Consider the following 16505-nt stretch of genomic DNA (forward strand, 5'->3'; position numbering starts at 1 on the left):
AGTAATGCAAATCACATACTTGCAGTTACATGATCATGTGCCAACATTGTAAAATCCTCGCAGCATGCAGTGTGTGTGCAGTGAGGATTTACAAGTCTGAAGTCATGTAAAGTGACTGCAGAATTGTACCCCAAAGCCGGGCAACCCTTTAGCTTTCCCTTTAAATATAAAACATGATGTGACAAAGCCGAAGTTATAATAAATGATTGCTTTGTATAAGACCCACGTAAATATACACTAAACTGTTATGTCTCCAATAATTAAGTGAATCCTTAAAACCCCTGGTCCGGATGAGTAGTTGATAGGCAGCACAGACAGATGACGTTGGTGCTACAGGGATCCAGATGGAAGCACAGAGGTAGATATCGCAGAAATGGAACAAGAGCAACTGTTCAAACCTATAGCAGAGTTGACTCTGTGATGTAGCAAAGTCTAATTTGCATCAAAGTTCAGTATTGCAGAGCTTGCACAACCACATAGAAAAGTTTATTAGTGTCTTTGGAACTTTACCATGGAGAAGGTCCTTAGTAATGGCAAATGCACCAACTACCTGAATACTCAGGCAGCATCCCGCAGCCTACGCTGGGCTTTATGGCCAAAGACAGTGGCAACACAGAAGTGCACTGCAGAAGAGCCAACAAACAGGATTACAGCAGAAAGAGGATCCAGCGTCCTGTGCTGAATTTGAGGAAGAGATGAATAACATAAACACTCTATGGAGTTTCACAAGCCATTTTTCTCAATTACAGTACATTAGTGATGAGCGTGTATACTCGTTGCTCGGGTTTTCCCAAGCACGCTGGGATGGTCTCCGAGTATTTTTTAGTGCTCGGAAATTTAGTTTTCGTCACCGCAGCTGCATGATTTACAGCTGCTAGCCAGCGTGAGAACATGTGGGGATTCCCTAGCAACCAGGCAACCCCCACATGTACTCAGGCTGGCTAGCAGCTGTAAATCATGCAGCTGAGTCAACAAAAACGAAATCTCCGAGCACTAACAAATACTCAGAGACCACCCGAGCGTGCACGGGAAAACCCGATCAATGAGTACACTCGCTCATCACTACAGTACATGTGTTAAACCAGAATAATGGGGTCTGTCATCCTGATACACAATCAATCCTTGGCAGACCCCACTAAAGACCATGTACACCATTGATTTTAAGAAATATATTGTCTATATGAGCTCTACGACCCCTATCATCTTCTTTCTTCCCTTCATTGAGTTAATTTGTTGAAAATGGACTGGATGGATAGAGAGTACGCACTTTATATAGGAAGATGCTTATCCTCTCTTACTTACAGAAAGCAATTGTATGGGCATCAGCTGTGTGGAAGGTTCTCAGAATACCTGAGCCAGAAAAGCCGCGTTATCTTTCAGCTAATTTCAATTATTACACATAATACAGTAGTCACCGACTCAATGAGCCGACGTCAGAAAATTGTTCATGCGCGAAAAGCTTCACTGTGGAGTCAGGTTTCCTTTTCTACAGAACGTAAAGATTCATCGAGATATAAGAACGATTCCAAACAATGACAGATCGGATCCGGCTTCAGCGCATGCACTCACCGCTGAATAGTATCACTTTAATGCAAAAAGGTCCGGAAGATAATGGGAATTTTATGCTGCAGGATAATGGCAAGGAAGTTTAAGGCCGTGCTGTATCCTCTACGTTGTTATTAAAGCAACTTTACGAAGCAGGAATTCTGAGATTAACCCTATGCATTTACCTAATATATCAGGGAGGTTGTTCTTGGCGCACATGGATATACCCATAAACATATATGGATAGTTACAATTTAAAGGCGTTCTGCAGGACTTTAACATTGATGGCCTATCCTTACCAAAATAGAGGGGTAAAGGTACCGTCACATTTAGCGACGCTGCAGCGATCTAGACAACGATCCCGATCGCTGCAGCGTCGCTGTGTGGTCGCTGGAGAGCTGTCACACAGACCGCTCTCCAGCGACCAACGATGCCGGTAACCAGGGTAAACATCGGGTTACTAAGCGCAGGGCCGCGCTTAGTAACCCGATGTTTACCCTGGTTACCAGCATAAACGTAAAAAAAAAAGAAACACTACATACTTACATTCCGGTGTCTGTCCCCCGGTGCTCTGCTTCTCTGCACTGTGTAAGCGCCAGCCGGAAAGCACAGCGGTGACGTAACCGCTGTGCTCTGCTTTACGGCCGGCCGGCGCTTACACAGTGCAGAGAAGCAGAGCACCGGGGGACAGACACCAGAATGTAAGTATGTAGTGTTTTTTTTACGTTTACGCTGGTAACCAGGGTAAACATCGGGTTACTAAGCGCGGCCCTGCGCTTAGTAACCCGATGTTTACCCTGGTTACCAGTGAAGACATCGCTGAATCGGCGTCACACACGCCGATTCAGCGATGTCTGCAGGGAGTCCAGCGACTAAATAAAGTTCTGGACTTTCTGCTCCGACCAACGATGTCACAGCAGGATCCAGATCGCTGCTGCGTGTCAAACACGATATCGCTAGCCAGGACGCTGCAACGTCACGGATCGCTAGCGATATCGTTAAGTTGGCCAGTGTGAAAGTACCTTAAGTGCGAAACAACAGAAAGAAAAGCAGCAATCACCGAATTCTTTCCCTTAAAATTTTTTTAATCCGTCAAATGGGACTTTTAAGGAAAATAATTTGTTTTCTGTTGTTTCGCACTTACTATTTGGATCCAAGCAGAGCATTAGTGGTAACTTGGAAATGCTGAAGTGTTCCTATATGGAGTTATAGAATTAGGAGAAGCGCTGGGTGATTTGGTACCTGAAAAACTTCCTTATTTTGGCTTATTCGAAATAGAGGGGTGACCATGCAGTGCACTTTTGGTTTCAGACCGCTCTTTTAATTATACCACTTTAAGATTTCATCTGCAATCTTCATTCAATTTCAAACCCCGACGTGTATTTTTCAGCCTGATCCAAATTTCAACTTTTTTTCTTGTAGGAGTGTCTCTTTCTGTAATATAGGCTGGATGTGAGGTCTGTGTGTATCCAAGGTGCTGACGTTTTCAATAGCTAATATATCAGTTTTAGTCACTTATCAAGGATAAGCTGTGAGTTGGGATAGTCAAAGAGTCTGAGGTCAAAAGCCAGGAGGGTACGTCATAAACAGAGGGAAGAGGCAAAGGCAGAGTCAGGTAATGTTCCGAGGTCAGAATACCAGAATAATAGCAGATCAGAGCAGAAAGGGTTAAACAGACGGAGGGACAGAAAGAGGTCCAAGGTCAGGCAATGAAAGAGTATCAACCAAAACACTAGGCACAGAGAAAACCACCCACATTTAGCTGAAGCTATGTCCAGCAGAGCTCTGGGACTAATAATCCAGCTAAGTAGTCAGGCAGTCACCTGGGACAATGATCTCCTGGAGACAGTCCAGTACCTACCAGTCTCAGATTGAATGGCCGAGCTGTCAATTAAAACAATGACTACTCAGCACGCCCCAGCATCAGACTGGACACTGAGCTGTCAATCAAAGTACTGACAGCTTCAGCACGTCCCTGAACCAGATTGGATGGCTGAGTCATCCATAACTGCATCCAAAAGCAACTAATAGGTATAAACAACCCTTTAGGGAAGAAAATCCATTGCCCGGTGATGTCAGAAACCAATCTCAATTGGCTGGATATCACAATGACGCATGATCAATATAGACCTATAAGATGGGGGCCTCAGTACATGACCCCTATCCAAGTGAGATTGGATAGTGAGCTTACCTAATGAAGAAAGATATCAACTATGATAGATGGCAGCGCATGCGCGAAGGCACCTGTCCCGATGCAAGTCCATGGACCTTACAAGACACCCTGCAGACATTCCTGCAACATTTGGAGCCTAAGGCTCAAAACAGGTGCTATGGAAAGTTCCTTAACATCTTCTGTACAGAGGAACAAGGACGTGGAACCGCGTGAGGGAAAGGTAATGAATCTCATCAAAATTGTGGGGCCGGATGGGAAATTCTTGTGACTGAAGGAATCAGTAAGCGTAGGGATAGTCCAGGTGGAACTACAAGTGAAGCAGAAAATGTACTGTAAAGTGTCAGGGCGACATGGAGCAACATCTCGATGCCGGCGATCACCCTCTGCCACCTTACAGCAGCTCTCTCACTTCCTCAGGATGTCCTGATTTGTCCAGAGGAGGAGAGAGTGAAGCCAGAACTGATTGGCCACTGGGATTACATGACATAATGTCACACGATCCCTGGGAGAGCCAGTGCTGACACCAATGAAAAGTGTTGACACCGGAGCTGAGAGTGTGTGTTATTTTACTGGGGGAAACATAAGGATTCAGAGGGGGTTATCTGAGTAGTGGACAACCTCTTTAACTTTGAATTTAGGAAATAAATGAACAATAAAAAATAATTCTGTGCCAAAATGTACACATCCTTTAAACATCCAACCTAAACAGTTCATCTACACTGATGTCATGATTGTACATGGAAACATTGGCGTGCGGCGAGCACATTGATGGCACTGGGGTTTAGCACTATGGATTGAGAAGTGCAGCTGCGGCCGATCCTTGGATGCCCCCCTGATCAGGATCCGTACAGGAGGTGAAGCGCAGTCCTGGAGAATGGATATCTTTGGCTGCAAAAAAAAAAGAGTAAAATAGAGGATATGAGGTTAGATTAAATCACAAGCTGGAAAGAAGTAATGGAAATTAATCAAGACAGAAATGGTGATAAAGGCGTCTTTAATTCAACCCGATTAATCTAGATAAGGGAAACGGGTGAAAAAATACACTGTGCAGGAAAATCATCTGTGTACAGTATGTGTAAGCCGGGGCATGCCTGCATGTTTAATCTCCACCAGGTGCAATAAATCACGGAGGCGATCCAATAACGGAGATAAGGAAGCGACGTCAGGCGGAAAAGGAATCGGAGGAATTTCATTTTAATTAATAAGCAACAAAGGGCATTAACATTAAGCCGAAAAATGACATAAACCTATAGCAAAAGCAGAACTGGATCCAAAAGATAAAAGTTTCCTTTATCTCCCTAAGGGATGATAGAAAAGGAGGCTCTAATCTGGGGTTAACCAGGAATGCCATTCACTGCAGAGAAAATGGGATAACAGCTGACTGCTGGCGCCCGCAGTGATCCGCTGGCCTCCATTTAAAAAAGTAATGTCCCACTAAGGCAAGATCCCTTAAATTGTGGGTTCGCCCAAACACTTGCGCAGATTTACTTCTGTGACCAATGACTTTGATGGAAATGTGCCAAATTATGGTGAAAATGTGGTGCAATTTTTGCATCCAATTTTGGACCTAGTTATTATGTGTTCAGGGCTGAGATTACAGTACAAGTACAACACGGGTTATAGGATTATAGGATGAGTGAGGTCGCATTATGATCTGCAGGATACCGCAACCGCTACAAGCAAGTTGCAAAAGTCAGATCCAAATGGATTTTTGGTGATTTGCCTGTCATATTTGCAGTAACCTACGGCTTACAATGCGACCCCATCCACCTGCATTGCCCTGGGATGTGGCAGCGGCACTGAACACTCTTTAGCTCTGCAAACCTGTGTCATTTCTAAAGTCGCCTTATAACCCCAGCTGAAAACACTGTTTGCGCCTGGGTCTGGTTTAGTCTAAGGAGGGCAGAGTGTAAATGCAACAACATGCAGCAAAGAAGATATTGTGTCAATGTAGTGTCTAACGATGCGCCAAATTTATCATCCGACATGGACCGCCGTGATAAATTCGGAGCTTTTTCATACTGTCCAGTATAGGTTTCCAAAATAGTTGCCGAAATAGTGAACGGGATCAGCGGAGTGACTAAAGTCCAATGGGCCTAGGTGCAAAATTTGGAACTGGGTCCCCACCTACATGTTGGTCAGATGTGTGGGCCCTTGTAGCATTCTAAATCCTATAAAGACATACTGTAGGTGTCCCCCCCTCCAAAATGTAATAATGTACCCCATCTTGTACTAATGTCATCCATAATGGGACTTTTCCTGGTATAATGTTCCTCATCCTGCATTCCGGTGATAATGTCCCCCATTCTGGTGTATTATTCCCATCCTGTGCCCCTTCCTGTAATAATGTCCCCCATTCTGGTGTGTTATTCCCATCCTATGCCTATTTTAGTAATACATGTCCATCCTGGTGTAATGTCCCCATCCTGTGCCTCTTCCGGTAATAATGTCCCCCATTCTGGTGTATTATTCCCATTTCTGTGCCGGTTCTAGTAATATATGTCCCCATCATGGTGTAATGTCCCAATCCTGTGCCCCTTCCAGTAATAATGTTTCCCCATTCTGGTGTATTATTCCCATCCTATGTCTGTTCTAGAAATATATGTCCCCATCAGGGTGTAATGTCCCCATCCTGTGCCCTTTCCAGTAATAATGTTTCCCCATTCTGGTGTATTATTCCCATCCTATGCCCATTCTAGTAATATATGTCCCATCATGGTGTAATGTCCCCATCCTGTGCCCCTTCCTGTAATAATGTCCCCCATTCTGGTGTGTTATTCCCATCCTATTTCTGTTCTAGTAATATATGTCCCCATCATGGTGTAATGTCCCCATCCTGTGCCCCTTCCAGTAATAATGTCCTCCATTCTGGTGTATTATTCCCATCCTAGTAATATATGTCCCATCATGGTGTAATGTCCCCATCCTGTGCCCCTTCCAGTAATAATGTCCCCCATTCTGGTGTATTATTCCCATCCTGTGCCCCTTCCTGTAATAATGTCCCCCATTCTGGTGTGTTATTCCCATCCTATGCCTATTTTAGTAATATATGTCCCATCATGGTGTAATGTCCCCATCCTGTGCCTCTTCCGGTAATAATGTCCCCCATTCTGGTGTATTATTCCCATTTCTGTGCCGGTTCTAGTAATATATGCCCCATCATGTTGTAATGTCCCCATCCTGTGCCCCTTCCAGTAATAATGTCCTCCATTCTGGTGTATTATTCCCATCCTAGTAATATATGTCCCCATCATGGTGTAATGTCCCCATCCTGTGCCCCTTCCAGTAATAATGTCCCCCATTCTGGTGTATTATTCCCATTTCTGTGCCTGTTCTAGTAATATATGTCCCATCATGGTGTAATGTCCCAATTCTATGCCGCTTCTAGTAATAATGTCCCCCATTCTGGTGTATTATTCCCATCCTGTGCCCCTTCCTGTAATAATGTCCCCCATTCTGGTGTGTTATTCCCATCCTATGCCCGTTCTAGTAATATATGCCCCATCATGTTGTAATGTCCCCATCCTGTGCCCCTTCCAGTAATAATGTCCTCCATTCTGGTGTATTATTCCCATCCTAGTAATATATGTCCACATCATGGTGTAATGTCCCCATCCTGTGCCCCTTCCAGTAATAATGTCCCCCATTCTGGTGTATTATTCCCATTTCTGTGCCTGTTCTAGTAATATATGTCCCATCATGGTGTAATGTCCCCATTCTATGCCGCTTCTAGTAATAATGTCCCCCATTCTGGTGTATTATTCCCATCCTGTGCCCCTTCCTGTAATAATGTCCCCCATTCTGGTGTGTTATTCCCATCCTATGCCCGTTCTAGTAATATATGTCCCATCATGGTGTAATGTCCCCATCCTGTGCCCCTTCCTGTAATAATGTCCCCCATTCTGGTGTGTTATTCCCATCCTATGCCCGTTCTAGTAATATATGTCCCATCATGGTGTAATGTCCCCATCCTGTGCCCCTTCCTGGTGTGTTATTCCCATTTCTGCGCCCGTTCTAGTAATATATGTCCCATCATGGTGTAATGTCAAGACATGAACGTGTGCAGAGTGAGTTGGATTCACCTAGAAATGTACACGTACATATTCCTTCTACGATCAGTTTCCGCTCGAAAAACACGTTGTGTGCGCAGAGCCCAAGGGCTTGTTCACACGCTGCGTTTTTACCGCTCTTTTTTACTCCCCTGTAAAGATGCAGCGTTTTACAGTACCAGCAAAGTGAATGAGATTTCTCGGCTCTCGTGCACACGCGGCTTATTTTTTCCTTGCAGAATTTGAACCACCAAAGCGTTTTTTTGCTTTTTTTTTCAAATCTACATTGTGTCAATTCTTCCAGCATTTTTGCAATGTTTCTCACCCGTGCAAATAAATGGGGGAAAAATGCAGAAAAAAAGTTTATGCCGCGCGGCGTATTTCCTGCCAACACTTGTTTTTTTTTTAGCAGAAAAATTTGCTGTAAACAGTAAATGTGTGAATGCGGACTAAGAGGGTGTTATTTCCTACAGTGTGGGTTTCGCAGCCTTCGGATGGTCCGGCGCCTGGTTCTCAGCGTTTTCCTTCTGGAGCCGCTTCACTGTAATAACCGTCACTTTCTTTTTTTTTTCCCCACCAAAAGTTTTTAAAACCTAAAGCAAAAAATAAACAAACAAAAAAAAAAACTAAAAAAATCAGAACGTGTGAACCACAGAGACATGAATAGGAAGAGTCTGTCAATTTGTAAGTGATTTTTGTGGAGGAACCACTTAAAAAAAACGCTGAAAAGAAAACACTGTCTGCACACTCCCCTGAAGGGTTCAATGAGAAGGCAACGTCTGCATTGTGGCTTATTTATGGCGCTTCAGCAGTCGTGACAATGAATATGAGTGACTATGCTTTATGACTCTTGCACGTAGTGGAACTACAAGGCTCAGCAGAGATAGCTGGATTGATTCTGCACTGACGCTTCGCTGTCCGCAGTGTTTTGGCCTCCCTCTCTCGCCGTAGTGGAAGATGTGACGTCGCGCAGAGTGGGCGTGGCTATCGTCTAGCGCCCCGTCAGTGGCCGGACGCTTCCGGTGTCGGGCTGGAACTCGCTCCTTGTTGACACTTTATTGTTCCCGGGTGGTGAACAGCGGAATGCGGCGGGCCTGAGCCGGGACGGAACCAGCAGGATGTCGTCGGGCCGGCAGTCTCAGCAGCTCCCCGGCTCGGGAGGTGGGACGGGCCCAGCCTCGTCTTCTTCATCCTCCGCCCCGTCTAGCTCCTCATCCTCGGCGGGGCCCCTGAGACCGGTGGCTTCTAGTATGTCCAGGCTCGGGGTGACGGGTAACGGCTCGGCGCTGACCGGAAGGGCCGTGAGTTCTGGCCCCAGAAAGAGGCCTCTGCCCACCCCGCTGTGCAACGGGCTCATCAACTCCTACGAGGACAAGAGCAACGACTTTGTGTGGTGAGAGCTTTATCCCCCCTCCTCTTGTGATGAGATGGTCCAGTCCTGCGCTCCGTACAGGGTGGAACTACAAGTCCCAGCATGCCCTGCTGTCTATTACCTCAGAAATTTCACTAGTGCACCCTGCAATGCTCTGCTGGGAGTTGTAGTCCCACAGACGTGACTGATGCCATCGTGGCGGGGGTCTCCTGACCATTGCAGCAGATGCTGATGTGCCCCCAGGTTTCCCGGGAGATGAGCGGCATCAGACGCCTCTTATCTATGTTCTGACTGCATTGTGTTGGCCGATTGTCCCGGGGATCCGCTATGACATGTGCAGAGGGAGAATGTCAGCCGTGCGTGGATTCTGTGACACCCCTCCAGGTGGGAGATCCTCCGTCTTCTGTCCAGGTAGTTGCTGAAAGGGGCTGTCCAGGTCAATGGTATGAAATCAGTATTAGATCAGTGGGGGTCCGACACCTGGCACCTCCGGTGATGGGCCGCTGGAGGCTACTGCCCCTATGTGGGAGAACGGGCCGGTCGGCGGTACCCGACAGCTGCCCACTACCAATCTGGGGCCGCCCTATACTAAATACCACCTGGTAACATAACTGTAGAAGGCGGCCCACACAACCCCAAAAGGGCCCAGCTTAAGTCAGACTCGAACTTTTGGATTTTTGAATCTTTACACCCAGTACTGTTACACCATCATTACAGCCGCCATATAGCAGTAAAGTACGCGGCAGGGCTGGGTGACGAGATCTTGTTTTATCACTGAGAGCGTTCACAAAGGGCTGTGGGATCCCAGAGGTTCAATGCTAGATGATGTTCAGAAAGAAAGCCATACCGAGACTGCCTGCACTTATTAAATAAAAAGGGCAGCCCCTGATTGGTGATAGGTGCTCTTTAAATCCTGCCAAAGCTGCTAGTGGATGATCCTTGACTGGTGCAAGGTGTTAGAGCAGTGTTCCCCAACTCCGGTCCTCAGGAGCCACCAACGGGTCATGTTTTCAGGATTTCCTTAGTATTGCTCAGGTGATAATTGCATCAACTGGACAGGCAATAATTTAGTCACCTGTGAAATACTAAGGAAATCCTGAAAACATGACCTGTTGGTAGCTCTTTAGGACCGGAGTTGGGGAACACTGTATTAGATCCTCACTGATCTGATGTCATCAATATCTTGTCTCCGGAGACATGTCGAGTTATACTTTTTGGTTTGTCCCACTTTGGGGTACATAAGGTATTTTCGCTTTCTGTTGCAGTATTTGGTGCAAGCACGGCAACTGAGACTTTTTTGTGGTTGAATTTTAGTTTTATGGATTTGTGTTTTCTGAACTGGGATAAGGCAGGTGATTTGAATATTTTTATAGTTTTTCTTTTTTTTCATGCCATGTTGGGCCCGTTTTTAAAATAAAGGGATGGGCAACCACTGTAAAGCCCTGTACTGACAACGTCAAAGGAATCCAAGAATCTGTCATTTCAGATCCTGGGATCGGCTCTCGGCTCAGGACTTGCATCCTTTACACTAGCACACAAATGGAGTCTCGGTGTGCTTGTCTGACATTGGCACAATAATCAAATTTCTCATCTGATTTTTTTTTTTTTTTTTTTTCCCCCCATTTCATTCTGTCCATTAATAAAAACCTGACATCTCCCTCTGAAAGCCGTGAGACCAGCGTGTTTATAACGCTCTAGGTCGGAGTGTTTCCATTAATGAGCAATATCCTGTTTACTTCTTGGTTTCACAGCGACTCCTGTGTCCTGATCCAGATGAACAATTCCTGGCACACTAGCATGTAAGGAGTTAAGAAACACAATAAATCAGAATAAATCCACATGTTGTTGTTCTAGCTCCAGATCTCATGCAATGACTAGTATTGATAAAGTTTTTCTATTGGGACCCGATGTTTGAAAGACTTCGTTCAGTCGAGCCATGTGTTATGGGGAGGTCTCTACGGGATCACTTGTCTGCCACTAGCGTGCCCTAGTTATAGCCCACCATCGGCTCATTTTCATCTATTTAGGTGATTAAATAAACTATAAATGACAATGTAGTATTATATAGTGTTTTTAGCTTTTGGAGCATCTGTATGTTGCTGCAAAGTAATACCCAACCATTACCCTTTGTCCAACAGGCTGGCTGGCTGTTGACGGATCTGTAGAGTTGTAGCTTGGGACGTGAACCTGCCTACATCTTGGTATGGGAGTAAACCAGCACTGCAATAGTTATTTTATTGGACAGTTACTACTTTTGCATCCCAAATAAATCTTCAATTCAATGGATTCACAATTAAAGGGAATTTGGGCTGAGACCTATCACTGCTGTAGATTTTATCTGTTTTGTCTGCTGCTGCTTTACTACTCTGCTTTCTTTGCACACTGTGCATAGGCAGAAAGCTGCTATTCAGTGGTGGAGGCAGGTTTATACAGAGAACATGAATATTGAGAATTGTGTGGCAGGAGGCTGTCAGAGACCACAAGAAGAGTTGCAGCAGATAATCAAGGGGCCCAATTGTTGACGTCCCACTGGAATCAGGGTCTCTGTCCTTACATTATGATGCGCTTAGATGGGGCGGCAGAATTTAGTTGCATTTAATCAGCCTCACTTCTGGCACCTCCTGTTGATTCTTCTAACCAGTGATTAGAATCGCCTCTGAGGATGTGACACGACCTTGTATCTTATGGATAACCGCTGCACATGGAGCGCGGGGTGCTCCTTTTAAGAAAAGTTTGTAAGAAGCGTGTGGACCTTAAGGAAAATGATAAAGGCAATCGGAAGGATCAACGAGCGGTTTCCCAAAAAACTTTAGTCTCCTTTTTCCACATGTCAGATTGACATTAATTTTGCACTGAAATCCACATCAAAACTAACAACTTTCTGCATCCCTTGCAGTGAAATGTTTTTGATGGAGTTTGATTTCTGTAGTGCAGCGAAAATTAGTAGCTCGCTTCTTCTTTTTGTAAATTCTGCACCAAATGCTGCGGATTGGCCCCATTGAAGGACAGGGGGGCTTTTTCCGCTGCAGCCCCTCAGCAGTAGATGCACAGCACATCTGAGCATCGTCATCCGCATGCCCTATTCCTACGCTCCCACGATACCCTTTCTATGGTGGACATTGGTGCAGCGTCCGTTGTCCACGACCCTCTGGGCACCATAGAGGGAGGTGACTGGCTGCAGAGACCTCCACCTTAAATACCTGGGCACAGGATGCTTCCATGTAATGATATTCCCATTGCTTTCATTGTATTAATAATATGGAGCAAGAAATAGAACATGTTACATTTCCTGATGGCCTTTGTTTCCTGTCCTTTACAGCTACTTTTCTTTTTCTTTCAGCCCTATATGCTTTGATATGATTGAGGAAGCCTACATGACAAAATGTGGCCACAGCTTCTGGTAAGAAGACTTTACACTTCTAATTTGTTTCTCTAAAGGGACTTTCAAGGAGAATATGAGAATGGTGAGGGTCCGACAGCCACCTCTCCCCACTGATCAGGCTGGTGCTAATCAATGTACAGTACATTGCGGAACATAGCAGCCCCCGTACATCGTCACGGCCAGTGATGCGATTCATCTCCTATTCACTAGAATAGAAAATAAGCAGTGGCCTCCAAGTAATGTGCAAAGCTTCTGCGCTCTGCCCGTGCCTCACTCATATCCGGCCTCTGCCGAAGTTCCTATCAGCAGATTGTTGACGGGTACAGGGTGTCAAGACCACCTACCAATCTCATATTGATGACTTATCCTATGTATAGGTAAATTAAGTCCTGGACAACCCCTTTAAAAACAATCTATAATGCTGGTGATTAACTTGAGTAGCATTTCTTGCTTTCTATACCGTTATGTCCACATAGCATTCCAGGTTCATCGGATCAGACTTAAAGCGGTCGTCCACTACTTGGACAACCTGTTGATAAACTACAGGTGCTTCTCACAAAATTAGAATATCATCAAAAAGTTAATTTATTTCAGTTCTTCAATGCAAAAATACATTATATAGAGTCATTACAAACAGAGTTATTGGCTTACAGCCAATGAAAACCCCAAAGCCATTATCTCAGTAAATTAGAATAATTAACAAAAAACACCTGTAAAGGCTTCCTAGGCACTTAAAAAAGTCCCTTTAGGTACCGTTACACTAAACGACTTACCAACGATTACGACCAGCGATACGACCTGGCCGTGATCGTTGGTAAGTCGTTGTGTGGTCGCTGTGGAGCTGTCACACAGACAGCTCTCTCCAGCGACCAACGATCAGGGGAAAGACTTCGGCATCGTTGAAACTGTCTTCAATGATGCCGAAGTCCCCGGGTAACCAGGGTAAACATCGGGTTACTAAGCGCAGGGCCGCGCTTAGTAACCCGATATTTACCCTGGTTACCATTGTAAATGTAAAAAAAAAAAACAGTACATACTCACATTCCGATGTCTGTCACGTCCCCCGCCGTCAGCTTCCCGCACTGACTGTGTCAGCGCCGGCCGTAAAGCAGAGCACAGCGGCGACGTCACCGCTGTGCTCTGCTTTACGGCCGACGCTGACAGTCAGTGCAGGGAAGCTGACGCCGGGGGACGTGACAGACATCGGAATGTAAGTATGTGTTTTTTTTTTTTTTACATTTACAATGGTAACCAGGGTAAATATCGGGTTACTAAGCGCGGCCCTGCGCTTAGTAACCCGATATTTACCCTGGTTACCAGTGAACACATCGCTGGATCAGCGTCACACACACTGATTCAGCGATGACAACGGGTGATCAGCGACCAAAAAAAAGGTCCTGATCATTCCCCAGGGACCAACGATCTCCCAGCAGGGGCCTGATCGTTGGTCGCTGTCACGCATAACGAGATCGTTAACGATATCGTTGCTACGTCACAAAAAGCAACAATATCGTTAACGAAATCGTTATGTGTGAAGGTACCTTTAGTCTGTTTCAGTAGGTGAACAATCATGGGGAAGACTGCTGACTTGGCATATATACAGAAGGCAGTCATTATCTCACTCCACAAGGAGGGTAAGCCACAAAAGGTCATAGCTAAAGAAGCTGGCTGTTCACACAGTGCTGTATCCAAGCATTTTAATGGAAAGTTGAGAGGAAGGAAAAAGTGTGGTAGAAAAAGGTGCACAAGCAACTGGGGTTGAAAGGATTGTTAATAATAATAATAATCTTTATTTTTATATAGCGCTAACATATTCTGCAGCACTTTCCAGTTTGCACATATTATCATCGCTGTCCCCGATGGGGCTCACAATCTAAATTCCCTATCAGTATGTCTTTGGAATATGGGAGGAAACCGGAGAACCCGGAGGAAACCCACGCAAACTCTTTGCAGATGTTGTCCTGAGTGGGATTAGAACCCAGGACTCCAGCGCTGCAAGGCTGCTGTGCTAACCACTGCACCACCGTGCTGCTCGTTAAGAAAAGGGCATTCAAAAATTTGGTGGAGATTCACAAGGAGTGGACTGCTGCTGGAGTAATTGCTTCAAGATCCACCACACACAGACGTATCCAGGACATGGGTTACAAGTGTCACATTCCTTGTGTCAGCCACTCATGACCAACAGACAACGCCAGAAGCATCTTACCTGGGCCAAGGAGAAAAAGAACTGGACTGTTGTCAGTGGTCCAAGGTGTTGTTTTCAGATGAAAGTAAATTTTGCATTTCATTTGGAAATCAAGGTCCCAGAGTCTGGAGGAAGAGTGGAGAGGCCAAAATCCAAGCTGCTGGAGGTCTAGTGTGAAGTTTCCACAATCAGTGATGGTTTGGGGAGCCATGTCATCTGCTGACGTAGGTCCACTGTGTTTTATCAAGACCAAACTCAGCACAGCCGTCTACCAGGAAATTTTAGAGCACTTCATGCTTCCCTCTGCCGACAAGCTTTTTGGAGATGGAAGTTTCATTCTCCAGCAGGACTTGGCACCTGTCCACACTGCCAAAAGTACCAATACCTGGATTACAAACAACAGTATCGCTGTGCTTGATTGGCAGCAAACTCGCCTGACCTTAACCCCATAGATTCTTGTGAAGAGGAAGATGAGACACCAGATCCAACAATGCAGACGAGCTGAAGGCTGCTATTAAAGCAACCTGGGCTTCCATAACCCCTCAGCAGGTCACAGGCTGATCGCCTTCATCCCACGCCGCATTGATGTAGTAATTGATCCAAAAGGAGCCCCGACCAAGTATTGAGGGCATTTACTGAACATACATATCAGTAGGCCAACATTTTGAATTTTAAAATCATTTTTCAAGCTGGTGTTATAAAGTATTCTCATTTACTGAGATAATGACTTTTGGGTTTTCATTGGCTGTAAGCCATAATCATCAACATTAACAGAAATAAACACGTGAACTAGATCACTCTGTAATGACTCTATATAATATAGGATTTTCACTTTTTGTACTGCAGAACTAAAATTAACTTTTTGATGATATTCTAATTTTGTGAGAAGCACCTGTATATGTTCAGCACTGATAAAATAATAAAGCCTATGCTCCCCTTCGGTGCTGGCTCCGTTCCAGCAGTGTCTGTACACGCGGTCCTGGGGCTTTGATGCCGTTGAATGAAACGTAATGTCTGGCGCCCAATCAGCGCTGGCGTCACTGTCTCTGCCTTCGAACGAACTAAGCACGAAGAGGAAGTCTGAGGCCATGTTCACACAGTGCGTTTTTTACCGCGGAACCGCGGCGGTTTTGCCGCTGCGGTTCCGCAGCTGTTTTCCATGCAGGGTACAGTACACTGTACCCTATGGAAAACAGGACACACTGTGCACATGGTCCGGAAATTGTAAAAAAAAAGCCGCGCTGAATAGCTCCCGGAAAAAAGAAGGAGCATGTCAATTCTTCTTCCTGAACCGCAGCGGTTCTGCACCCATAGACCTCCATTGTGAGGTCAAAATCGCAGTAAAACCCGCAGATCAAAAATATATCTGCGGGTTTTACTGCGATTTGATGTGCAGAACCGCTGCAGCAGGAAGTGCGGGGGAGCGGGCGGAAGTGCGTGGGCGGAGTGTGGCTGCCCCCCCGTGCTCCGATCCCGCCCCCCGTGCTCCGATGCCCCCCCCCGTGCTCCGATGCCCCCCCCCAGTGCTCCGATGCCCCCCCCGTGCCCTAATCTCCCCCCATTATACTTACCCGGCGTCCCGGTGTCCGTCCGGCCGTCTTCTCCCTGGGCGCCGCCATCTTGCAAAATGGCGGGCGCATGCGCAGTGCGCCCGCCGAATCTGCTGGCCGGCAGATTCGCTCCAAAGTGCATTTTGATCACTGAGATAGGTTATATCTCAGTGATCAAAATAAAAAAATAGTAAATGACACCCCCCCCCACTTTGTCACCCCCATTGGTAGGGACAATAAAAAAATTAA

General features: G+C 45.7%; 1 protein-coding gene across 1 annotated transcript in view; it reads left to right on the forward strand.

Annotated features, from left to right (window-relative positions):
* The first annotated feature begins 8738 nt into the window (after nt 1-8738).
* COP1 (COP1 E3 ubiquitin ligase) overlaps nt 8739-16505 on the forward strand; it is a 183046-nt gene continuing 175279 nt past the window's right edge. The window contains exons 1-2 of the mRNA XM_069737804.1: nt 8739-9160; nt 12480-12539. Coding sequence (XP_069593905.1) covers nt 8886-9160; nt 12480-12539 — 335 coding nt within the window. The 5' untranslated portion in view covers nt 8739-8885. The remainder of the gene's footprint in view (nt 9161-12479; nt 12540-16505) is intronic.

The sequence above is a fragment of the Ranitomeya imitator genome, chromosome 8, assembly GCF_032444005.1.
Source record: "Ranitomeya imitator isolate aRanImi1 chromosome 8, aRanImi1.pri, whole genome shotgun sequence".
Taxonomy (NCBI): Eukaryota; Metazoa; Chordata; class Amphibia; order Anura; family Dendrobatidae; genus Ranitomeya; species Ranitomeya imitator.